The sequence below is a fragment of the Callorhinus ursinus genome, unplaced genomic scaffold (assembly GCF_003265705.2).
Source record: "Callorhinus ursinus isolate GAN/ISIS: 27379988/994484 unplaced genomic scaffold, GSC_fseal_2.0 scaffold101, whole genome shotgun sequence".
NCBI classification, from domain to species: domain Eukaryota; kingdom Metazoa; phylum Chordata; class Mammalia; order Carnivora; family Otariidae; genus Callorhinus; species Callorhinus ursinus.
Genome location: NW_027397163.1, coordinates 99,150 through 110,837, shown reverse-complemented (window position 1 = coordinate 110,837; position 11,688 = coordinate 99,150). Strand labels below are relative to the sequence as shown.

The following is an 11,688-nucleotide window of genomic DNA, read 5'->3' as shown; positions in this document are numbered from 1 at the left end:
CCAGGGTCCTGCCTCCAGACCCCTCATACCAGTTCAAGTCCAGGTTCAGCTGCTGTAACAGAGTGGCTTAAATAAGGAAGTGTGCTTTCCTCTAATGTGAGAGTTTGGATGAGGCTCTTCCTATCTTGTTGACTTGCCACCTGTGTCAGGGTACAAGGTGACTGCCAACCTCCAGCCATCACCTCCACATCCCCGCCCGCAAAATGGGAAAGGAGGGCACAGTTCTTTAAGGGGGTGACCCGGAAATTGCAAGTGTCACTTGAGATCACATCTCGTAGACCAGAACGCTCTCACGTGGCCACATCCAGCCATGTGGGCAGCAGGGAAACACAGCTTTTTTGCTGGGTGTCCATGAGCCCAGCTGAATTCAGGGGTTCAGTTACTAAAGGAGGAAGGAGAGATGGGTGCTGGGGACAGCCAGCAGAGTCTGCCTGCCTGCTCACCAGATATCTGCCCTCCCCGTGCACCTTAGACATCATCCATAAGTTCATCCGGGATAAGTACTCAAAGCGCTTCCCTGAGCTGGAGTCCTTGGTCCCCAACGCACTGGATTACATCCGCACGGTCAAGGTGAGCGGAGAGAGGTCAGGACTTGGGAGGAACTGAGTCCCCTTGATGGCCCCTTGTGTGAAGGTGGCAAGGGTGGGGGGGGCGGGGAGCAGGTGAATGACCCGGAGTGAGGATGCCGGAGCCTCAGCTGCCTTCCTCGTTCTCTTGAGGCCTGGAGATACTGGAGAGGGATGAGTGGTGGTTCAGCTGCTCCAGGCTTCCCAGCAAGAAAGGGATGGAGCCTAGAAAGAATGTTCTCAGGGGTCCTCTGCCCCAGTTCCGATCCTGCTGCTTCCCTGGATGGGTCTCCCAGGAAGGGCTGGGGGCTGCTTGAGGCCGAGAAAGCAGGGAGGGAGATGAGGGGGTCCCTCATGCCACCAACAGTGGTTGGACCAGGTGGCATTTGAGTCGAGATCTGAAGGTTGACGCAGGGGCAGCCGTGCAGAGATTTGGGGGAAGAAGTCATGAGTATCAAGACCCCTAGATGGACAGCAGCCCTGGTGTGTTCAGAAAGGAGGAAGTGAGGGGCAAAGTTGATGAGTTTGGGTCCCATGTGACCTCCAAGGCTTTGGGCCTTCTGGGAAAGCCATGAGAGGGTCAGGTGCTCGTGAGGGTGGGGACAGTGGTGAGGAGTCTCCTGGTGAGGCCAGGAGGTGAGGATGATAGCAGGGGGTGTACGCACAGGGAAGTGGTGTGGTCAGATTTGCACCCTGAGTTGGTGCAGGCAGCAGGGCTACCCGGGTCCAGTTCTGGACCAGCCGTGCAGGGCAGATGCTGCTGATGCTCTGAGCGGTGAAGTCCCCGGAACTGGGAGGAGGCAGGCACCCTGTGTACAGACCCCAGCTGTCCCTGAGTCTCTGTGCTTCTCCTCTCTTGCCTTCTCGCCCCCAGGAGCTGGGTAACAGCCTGGACAAGTGCAAGAACAACGAGAACCTACAGCAGATCCTGACCAACGCCACCATCATGGTCGTCAGCGTGACCGCCTCCACCACCCAGGGGTGTGTGCACAGGGGGAGAAGTCACTGGGGCCCCCTCAGGCCCATCTAATTGCAGATGAGGATCTTGGGGTCCCAGTGGCACGGGTGTCCGTCTCAGGAGAACAGTTCACTTCTGTTCCACACGTGTTTGACAAGGGCCTGCTGTAAGCCAGGCACCGTGCTGGGCCCAGGATGCTCAATCAGTGAGGAGCCCGTAGTTGGGAGTGGTGAGGCAGAGGGCAAACCCGTAGTAGAAGCGTTTGTCTCTGGCGTGTCATCCCTCACTGGAATGAAAATGTCTGTGAAGACAGGGACTTTGTGTTGCCCCTTGGTCTGCAACCTTCTCCTCTGGTATCTGTACCTAAGAGGAAGAAATGTCTGTAACCCCAGAGCAAAGTCCTGTGGAGTGGAGACCTCCCTTGGGCTGCCATTCTGTTCATTGAGTAAATGCTGACCAAGCACTAGGCACTGCTCTGAGGGCAGATTAGAGAACTCAGCAAAGCAGAGTCTGCCTGCCCTGCCCTGCCCTGCCCAAGCTCCCGTCTGGGAGGAAGCAGGCGTACACACAGGTCGAAGGCTGGAGGGCGAGTGTCGGAGTGCAGGAGGGGTGCCAAGCGGCATGGGGTGCAAGAGGAGGGGCACCTATCCTACTGGGCCGGGTGGCTTCCTGGAGGAGGTGACGACTCAGCCTCAGGCAGGGACCAGGCTCTGTAGTGGGAGAACAAGTGGGCTCCTAGCTTGCCCCTGCTGGGGGCAGCCTTGAGCATCAGCCCACTGGGCTTTGGTTGCAGGGGCCTCCGGCCGGCCCCATGGTCCCTCTGTGCGCCTTACAGCGCAGATGGGGTGAAGGAGGGAGGAGTATGGCTGGGTTTGGTTACCAGCTCTGCGGCTTCAGGCCAGTCCCCTTCATCATCTGGCCCTTGGGTCCCCCCTCTGTAAAACGACAGTGATAACAGCCCCCTTTGTGGCTTCCTGCCACAAGTACTTGCCCAGCATCTTCCGTGCTGCGGAGAGTCAGGCAAGTGTGGGTCCCTCTCCAGGGCCGGCTGGTCCGGCACCAGAAGCGGGCGGGACATGGAGAGGCCATAAATAGGCACAGTTGGTCACAGCTGGTGACAGTGGGCCTCGGTGGCCGGCAAGGCTGAGACCCGAAGGATGAGGAGTTGCTGACGGGGGCACGTGGGCAAAGGCTTCGACGCCAGCGCGCACCTGGCAGAGACCGGCGTGGGCAGGCAAGGCCCCAGCCCAGGCGGCAAGCGCAGTGCCCACCCAGAACTAGGATTCCCACAGCCCTTGCTTCCAGGCCTCAGGGCCGATGGGACACACGTGTATACGGACGTGCACACAGCTGGGAGGACACGGGCTGGCCTTCCGTGCCGGTCAGAGAGGCTACCCAGCAGGGGCCGGGGTCCGACTCTCACCCCTCCCTGTCCTTCACCACTGCAGGCAGCAGCTGTCGGAGGAGGGGCTGGAGCGACTGGAGGAGGCCTGCGACATGGCGCTAGAGCTGAACGCCTCCAAGCACCGCATCTACGAGTACGTGGAGTCTCGGATGTCCTTCATCGCGCCCAACCTCTCCATCATCATCGGGGCGTCCACGGCCGCTAAGATCATGGGTGAGGCCCGGGGGCAGAATGGGGACAGAGGGCCGTCCTTGGATAGGGCGCCCTTGGGGAAGCCTCATCCCTCCTCTATAAGATGGAGCATTTAGCCCAGGGCCCCAGCACCCTGTCCCCCTTGCCCTCGCCCTGTCACCCCTCCTAGAGGTCACAGAGGTCAGCCGCCTGCTTCTCCTGCAGACACAGGGACGCGATGGTGGCCCTGGGCCGGGCTGGACTAGACAGGCTGGGGGGGGAGGTGGCGCGGCTGCTGGAGAGTCTGGCCCTGCTCGGCCAGCACGTCCCAGAAGCTCCCAGCTCTGCGCAGACACCTGGGCTGCCCGGCACTAGCAGCATCAGCTCTCAGGACCTCGGTCTCATCCGCGAGATGGGGGCTGCCGTCCTGACGATGCGTTAGGACCGAGGGTGGGCCCTCCTCCTCCACCCCTGCAGTCTCAGCACCCTCTTGGGCTCCTCGCCCCTTCAGCCGAGAGACTCTTCAGGGGAATTCGGTGAAGCAGCTGTGCTGGGTTGTTCGGGCTGCCCTAACCAAGTACCACAGACAGGGGTGGCGGGCAGCGGGGGCACTTAAAACGTCGAGATTCACTGTCACACAGTCCTGGAGGCTGGGAGGCCAGGAGCAGCCAGTCAGCAGGCTGGGCCCTGCGGAGGCCTCTCTCCTCGGCTTGTAGGTGGCCGTCTGTGGCCTCCCCTCTGCGTCTGTGTCCTCATCTCACGAGGACACCGGTCGTACTGGATCAGGGCCCTTCCGATGTCCTTCCACTTTAATCACCTCTTTCAAGGCCCATTTCCAAACACAGTCCCATTCCGTGGTACTGGGGGGGTAGGGCTTCGATGTAGGAATTTGGGGAGATCCAGGTCAGGTCCCAGCATAGCCTTGGGTGGCAGGTGTGTGCAGAGTTGCAGGGTAGAAAGAAGCAGTGGTTTCAGGGCAAGATAATCTCAAGTGTGGATCCTCCTTCCCCCCTCACTGACCTCACGTCTTGGGGCAGGGGACGTCATGTGCCTTGGTTTCCCCAGTGGTGATAGGGCTTTGCTACTGTCCTGCGACTGCTGGGCTGATGAGGGTGTAGGCCAGCTCCTGCGCTCCTTTCTGTTTACGGAGCTTCTAGGAAGGCATCCGTTCTGGCCTCCTCCAGCTCCCAGAGGCCGCCTGCGTCCCCCACCTTAAAGTCTCCTGTCTCGCCTCCCTCTGACTCTCCGCCTTTCTCTTCCACTTACCCTGTCTGGCGGTCCTTCACGTGGCCACATCTGCAGAGGGTCGCGGGTTGCGGAGATTGTGGTGTCAGTGTGTGGGGCCGTTCTCGCACACGGGCTTCCGAGCCTGTGCAGGAGGCGTGTGTTTGATGAAACAGTAGACCTAGCCCCAGCGCGGGGCCTGGCGCCCAGCAGACCCCCATCAGAGAGGCCTTTTTACCTGCAGCCCCTCTCCCCCGGGCCTGCAGACGTGCTCACGCGAGCCCAGCGGTGGCTGATGGCAGCCCCGTCCTCAGGGCGCCCCCGCTGTGGTGGCGGCTGGTGTGAGACACACAGAGCAGGGGCCGTGTGGCTCTGCAGACTCGGGGGACACGTTCCTGTTGGGTCGTCTCCTTGCTGTGCATCCTCAGGCAGGTGGTTTCACCTGTCTGAGCCGCCTCTGAATCCTCCCTCCGAAACGGGACTCGTCAGCCCTCGGGGGCAGGGCCAGCTCAGGAATTCAACCAGGAACTGACACAGAGGCACACAGCGCGCCGTGAACCCCCAGGCAAAGGCCCTGGGCTGCTCTTGACATCCTCCCTCTGGCTCTCCTTCCTTCCCTCCCTCCTTTCGCAGGGGTGGCCGGGGGCCTGACCAACCTCTCCAAGATGCCTGCCTGCAACATTATGCTGCTTGGGGCCCAGCGAAAGACGCTGTCTGGCTTCTCGTCCACGTCTGTGCTGCCCCACACCGGTTACATCTACCACAGCGACATCGTGCAGTCGCTGCCCCCGGTGAGTCATCGCCCCTCCCCCCCCGTGCACCTGGCGCGTGGCTCCCCTTGGAGCCTTCTGCCAAGCCAGGCGCAGCCTCGTCCAGAGAGCAAGTTGCCCCCTCTGCGCCTCAGTTCCCATTGGTCCGAGCTGATGACCGTGGTCAGGAGCTCAGAGAACAGGGTCACATGGGGCATCAAAACAAGGACCCTGGAGCACATATGCTGGCGTTGGGGTCCTAGAGCTGCACTTGACAACTGGGCAAGAGGCGGGAGCTCTGTGCCTCAGTGTCCCTGTCTGTGAAGTGGGGAGAATGGGACCTGCTTCATGGGGTTGGATTAGGATTAGGATTCCTATATACGAAACTCTTTCAGGTCCCACTTGCACATAGCAAGTGATGTCAGCATTAGCTCACAAGTGCAGGAGTCCCCAGACCATCCTCAGGTTCAGTAACCCACTAGAGGGACGTACAGACTCCAGGCTGACCCACTTGGGTTATGGTTTGTCGTCGTGAAAGGACAGACTCACATCAGCCAAGGGAGGAAGTGTGTGGGGCAGGGGCCAGAGGTGCCAGCCACCACACTTCCGGGCCTCCTCTCCCTGTCAGGACACATCACTCCTGGCCTCCACACGTGACAGCCTGCAGGGGGACCCGCCCCCAGGGAAGCCCAGCTGAGCCTCGAAGTTTGGAGTTTGCACTGGGGCTCAGTTGTGCAGATGCGACCAGGTAGCCCCGGTGGCTGATCTGGGCTCCAGGTTGAGACCCTGTAACCCAAAGACCCCACTCTCAATCCCATGGTTGGTCTCTGCCTTGTCCGAGGCCCCCCAGGCCAGCAGAGATCACCACCCAGGGGGTGAGGGCCGAGGGCGGACCTCTTAGGGCAAGGTTACGTGTAGTCACTGCTAACTTCATTATCGTTATCAATTAGACGTGGGGCTGGGGGTTACACCATCTTGGTGTATCTCAGAACGTGGGCTACCATCCTTTCTGATACACAAACGGATGTGTGTGTGTTTTTTTTAAGATTTTATTTATTTGAGAGAGAGAATGAGTGAGAGAGAGAGCGCACAAGAGGGGGGAGCAGGAGAGGGAGAAGCAGACTCCCCGCTGAGCAGGGAGCCCGATGCGGGACTCGATCCCGGGACTCCAGGATCATGACCTGAACCGAAGGCAGTCGCTTAACCAACTGAGCCACCCAGGCGCCCACAGATGGATGTGTTCTATTTTAATGATTGTTTTTGGCATGTGACAGTCTTCCACCTGCAGTAGTGCAGCTGTCTGTGCAAACAGGTTCAAGCTGTTAGTAAGCTGGTGGAAAGAAAACTGTGACAGTGGTAGTCTGTTGCCGTAACACACTGTTACAGTAACACGTAGTGGGAATGGCGAACCGCTGACCGGCAGAAAGTGAGCCGGTGGCGGCTGGGGTTTGGGGAATGCTCGGTGCTGGCAAAGGAAGCCTCCTATGGACTCTGCCCCTCTCTGCTGCTTCAGGATCTCCGGCGGAAAGCGGCCCGGCTGGTGGCCGCCAAGTGCACGCTGGCAGCCCGCGTGGACAGTTTCCATGAGAGCACGGAAGGGAAGGTGAGGCGTGGGGAGGCGTCCGTCTGTGTGGGTCTGTCTCTTCTACCAGCCTTGTCATCGTTCAGTCCACCTCTGTCTTCTTGGCAGATTTGGTCCATGACAGTGGGTGTGTTTTCTGTCTCGTCTGTTGGTGTCCAGACACCCAGCCTGGCACAGCGCTTGGGGCTTCGTCTCTCTCTCTCTTTCTTCCTCTTCCTCTCTCTCGAGCACCGGTCTGGGTGCTGGGGGTACAGCCGTGAGCCCCTCAGACCAAAGCCCTGCCTCCGTGGCATTCACGTTCTGGGGAGGCAGGGGGCGGTGAGGGGGTGAGACATCTGTGGCGTGTGCAGGGGTGCCACGTAAATGCTGGGGCGGGGTCAGACGGTGCTGGGCGGGCGAGGGAGGGGCGGCGCTGGTTCCATCAGGACGTCAGGGAGGCCTTACCTGAAAAGGTGACGGTCTAACGTGCACCCAAGTGAAGCTAGCAAGCAGGTCGAGTGCATGCTTGGGGGAAGAGTCCCAGGAAGAGGAAATGGCCAGTGCAAAGGCCCTGAGCCTGGCACACAGCAAGCTAGGGAGAGGAGGCCGTGGGACGGGGCAGGTCATGCAGAGCCTGTGTGCCCCGGAGAGACCTTGGTGCAGCAGAGGTGCTGATGGGGGGCTGATTTGGGGTCTTTCCTGAAGGAAGAGCCTTGTGGGGCCGGAACCACAGAGGTGAGGCTCCCAGGTGACCCCCTCTGCCCACCTGTGCAGGCCAGGGCCGAAGGTTGGGGAGGAGACGCAGGCATTGGGTTTGGCCCTGTTGCATCTGGGGGGCTGCTCGCAACCTCCGTCAAGGAGACAGTTATGTGAGGGGTGCAGGGAGATGTCTGAGTCTGAGGTGGGACTAAACCCCGACAGAGGATAGGTCCCCCAGGCCTGGGGACGGGCGCCACGCTCAGGCCGATGGCCAGGCAGGGCCCTGAGGGGACCCTCCTGCCCTCCCCAGGTGGGCTACGAACTGAAGGATGAGATCGAGCGCAAGTTCGACAAGTGGCAGGAGCCGCCGCCTGTGAAGCAGGTGAAGCCACTGCCTGCCCCCCTCGACGGACAGCGCAAGAAGCGAGGCGGCCGCAGGTGGGCCCTGGGGGCTGGCGGGCTTGGGAAGGGAAGGGAGGGGCTCCTGCCCCCAGCTGACCCCTGGCGCCCATCCCCAGGTACCGCAAGATGAAGGAGCGGCTAGGACTGACCGAGATCCGGAAGCAGGCCAACCGCATGAGCTTCGGAGAGGTCACGCCCTTAACCCTGATGCCCCTTTCGCATTTCTTCTTCTCTGTGCTGGGGCACCACCCACCTCCAGTCTCTCCCCCACCCCGTGCACCCCAAAGCATAGCACTCAGTGCTGGCCCCATCCCTCCCCCAGCCTTGCCCTCCTGTCCATGCCCTTCCTCGGGCTTCACCTCTGCCAGTCTCACTATCTGAGCATCATCCTGCTGGTCCTGCGAGAACTAGCTCAGATGCCCTTTCGTCAGCGAGCCCAGTTTCGGTCGTTGGCCCTGCACACACAGACCCACACACAGCCCCTCTCAGCTGTTAGCTCAGGGAGCGGTAACAGGCCTGTGCTCCTCACTGGGCCCCAGCGGGCACCTGAATCGGCTGAATGTCTGGGCATCTGGCTGATGGAGGGTGGCTAACTCTGGGATACCTTCCCCTCCCACCAGATTGAGGAGGACGCCTACCAAGAGGACCTGGGCTTCAGCCTGGGCCATCTGGGCAAATCGGGCAGCGGGCGTGTACGGCAGACACAGGTGAACGAGGCCACCAAAGCCAGGATCTCCAAGACACTGCAGGTACGGGCCTGGCTGGGTGGGCCCAGGGGTGAGGGAGCTCTGGTGGGAGAGCCCGGGCCCAGCCCAGACATCCCGTCCCCTCCCCCCCCCCCCCCCCACAGCGGACCCTGCAGAAGCAGAGTGTGGTGTACGGCGGGAAGTCCACCATCCGTGACCGCTCCTCGGGGACTGCCTCCAGTGTGGCCTTCACCCCGCTCCAGGTACTGTGCCCTGGAGTCGGGAGGCCGGTTCTGCGCTGGCTCCGCTCCCAGCTCTCAGAGTGGCCCTGGGCGAGCCCCTTCCTCTTCCTGGGCTCCAGCTTCTTAGCCTGGGAAGCGGGCACATGACGGAGTTCCTCACGGGGCTGTTGTGGACAGTGTATCAGGGACGCCCCCGGAAGGCCGAGCGCAGCTCCTGGTGCTCAGGCTCGTGGGGACAGAAGGGAAACCATCGTGCCTGCATGCACAGCTAGCTTTAGGGCTGGGCTGGGGTTGCAGGTGACCAGTTATTCCCTGTGGCCTCGAGCCGGCTCAGCCCTCCCTGAGGTGCTGGGTGGCGGGGACCCCTCAGGGCTCCACGTAAGAAAGTTCATAGCTAGCTGGCTGGGACCCAGCCACCGAGGCACCGGGTGGAGCCACCACACCTGTCCGTTCCTCGGCTCACCCGCACAAGAGGGCCAGTGTGTCCCACGGCATCGTGCCAAGTCACTGAACTCATTTGCTCCGTCAGCAAGGGTGTACTGAGCACCCAAGTGCCGGGCACTGTTGCAGGCACCAGGGATGGAGCCGCAGGCACGAGGCAGTAAGCCTTGCTCATGGAGCTTATGGGGTGGCGGGGTCAGATGAGTACAATAGAGAGCCCGTCGGAAAGTGGAGAGTGCAGGGAGGACGGGGAGAGGGAGCAGTGTCAGGTTGGAGCCACCTGGGGAGGCCTCAGCGAGGAGGTGAGAACTACCCGTGGAAGATGCTGGGAATGGTGCCAGCCAGTGTGGGGCCCCCAGAGCTGATCCCTGTGTCACCAGTGGGGCTGATACGGTTTGCACTAGGGCCGCAGGCGAGCCACTTAGCTCTGTGACTCGGTTTCCTTGGTTGGCTGTTCGGAAACATTGGTGTTTTTAAAATCCCCTGGAGGACTTGTTAAAAATTCAGATGCTCAGGCCCTCCCCACTCTTCCCCATCCCAGACCGCCAGAGTCAGAATCTCCCCAGGTTTGGGGCGGGGGCAGTTTGGTGACTGGCAAACTGTTCTCATGTCTACCTGGAGCCCGAGGACCATTGAGAAGGGTCCCCTGGACATTTCAGAATTCTCTTACTGGGGGGGGGGGCCTTGTCAGGGGCCAGCCCATCTCCCCACTCCATCATCACCTCCCTCACCTGCCCAGGGCCTGGAAATTGTGAACCCGCAAGCAGCCGAGAAGAAGGTGGCTGAGGCCAACCAGAAGTATTTCTCCAGCATGGCCGAGTTCCTCAAGGTCAAGGGCGAGAAGAGCGGCATCATGTCCACCTGAGGCACTGCGCCCTGGGGGGCTGCCCCTGAAGCTGCACAGGCCCCGCCCTTCTGAAGGGGTGGGGTCAGGATAGGGCTGGGAGGTTCCGTCCTCAGCCCGGTGCCAGGACTGTCCGGGGAGGCTCGGGAGGAGGCCCAGCCCCCCAAGCACCGAGATCGCTCCCCATTGCAGGGGGCACAGAGCCAGTCTTCACCATGCCTCATCTTTTGTATTTTAACTAGGAAGGGAGATACTTTTGGAAAAAGTGCAATTAAAAGCACATTATCAGGTTCTGTTCCTGGGGAGTGGTCATTTGTCAAACACGTGTGTGACTGGAGGAGTCTGAGCTGTGGGGTTTGGGGGCACAGATCCAGGTGGTGTCTGGGCCCATCCCTGGCCTTTCTCTTCCCTATTCCGTAACAGGCTGTGGTGTCAGGTGAGTGGCCTCGCATTTCCAAGCCTCCACCCCTAACACCAAGGGCCACCTGTGAGGATGTGAAAGGTGCCCGGGACGTGCCTAGCATTGGGCTGCCTGTCAGAGTCCAGTGTTTGCAGAGTACTCCCTGCCCACCCTGCTGTGCCGAGCCCTGATGGGGCTGAGCAGACAGGCTCCCTGCCGGCCGGGACGCGGTGCTCTAAGAGTTCCTCCCACGTCAGTCCGTCCTGGAACTGGGGCTCAGCCAAGGCCCCCTTCTCTTGGGCTGGGAGGTGCAGGCCGAGGGCACGCGGCCTGCAGGCAGGTGGGGACAAGGCTGTGGGCAGGGGCTGTCCCTGGGGCTACCCTGCAAGCGCTAATTAAGGAAGGCGCCACCTGGGGGCCCACGTACTGTGCTCCGGAGCTGGGCTTCACAGTGCACTGGGGAGGGAGCCCTGGTCACCGACCTGTGAGGTCAGTCAGCGCCCCTCTTAGTTACCCAGGGGGTGGGTGCACAACCCACCCTGTAGGAAGGTGATGCCTCCTACCTCTGCCAGTCTCCCACCCTCCAGTTCACACTTTCTCCCTGAGGCTTTGGCTGGCTGGGTCCCGTCTGAGATATCTCCTTCTCTGTTCCGCTTTCTGGGCCGCCCCTGCCATACTTGCTCCAAGTATGTCTCAGTTCAGGGCTCACTCTGTGGACCTCAGCCCCTCTCTGAATCTCCCCCCTCACATCAGAGTCTACACCACCTGGGAGATTCCTTCTAATGGCTACACTACCCCAGGTCACTGAACTCGGTTTCCCCAGCTTTATCCCTAAGCCTTTAGATCAGCCCTGTTGAAAAGTGATGAACTTGGCTGATCTCTGCTGATGAGTCTGCCGGGGAAGGGTGCTCTGTCTGCCCCTCTTCAGAACCTCCACCTCCCTGGCCAGAGTCAGAAGGGATCTGATTCACCTCGTGCTGCAGTCTTGCAGAACCTTAGAACAGAGATGCTCAAAGCTTAGCATGCTTCAGAATTACCTGGGTGGCTTGTTTAAAACCAGGGTTGCAGGGCCCAGGGTTTCTGCTTCAGTTGGTCTAGGGTGGGAACTCAAAAGTGTACATTTCTAGTAAGTTCCCAGGTGATGCTTTGGCTACTGATTGATACCTCACTTTGAGAACCACTTCTAGAAAATTCTCTATCAGATGAGCTGCATGTTGGAATCATCTCAGTAGATTTAAAACATTAGTCTGGTTCCCATTCCCAGAAATTCAGATTTCAGTGGTCTAGGGTAAAAGACATACCTGGATTTTTTTCTTTCAAGCCACCCAGGTGAGTCTAAT

General features: G+C 60.3%; 1 protein-coding gene across 1 annotated transcript; it reads left to right on the top strand.

Moving 5' to 3' along the window:
• The first annotated feature begins 336 nt into the window (after nt 1-336).
• On the top strand, nt 337-10,245 carry PRPF31 (pre-mRNA processing factor 31). Its single transcript, XM_025849041.2, has 10 exons — nt 337-570; nt 1,441-1,547; nt 2,973-3,142; nt 4,958-5,115; nt 6,587-6,676; nt 7,644-7,771; nt 7,852-7,924; nt 8,356-8,484; nt 8,586-8,684; nt 9,844-10,245. Exons 1-10 carry the CDS (start codon nt 352-354, stop codon nt 9,967-9,969), a joined length of 1,299 nt encoding a protein of 432 aa, XP_025704826.1. The 5' UTR covers nt 337-351; the 3' UTR covers nt 9,970-10,245.
• The last annotated feature ends 1,443 nt before the right edge of the window (nt 10,246-11,688 follow it).

Coding starts and splice junctions, on each gene's coding strand:
- PRPF31 (XM_025849041.2), top strand. CDS start 352: ATGAGCCCAGCTGAATTCAGGGGTTCAGTTACTAAAGGAGGAAGGAGA. Junction 5,116..6,586: donor TCGTGCAGTCGCTGCCCCCG/GTGAGTCATCGC, acceptor CTGCTGCTTCAG/GATCTCCGGCGGAAAGCGGC. Junction 7,772..7,851: donor AAGAAGCGAGGCGGCCGCAG/GTGGGCCCTGGG, acceptor GCCCATCCCCAG/GTACCGCAAGATGAAGGAGC.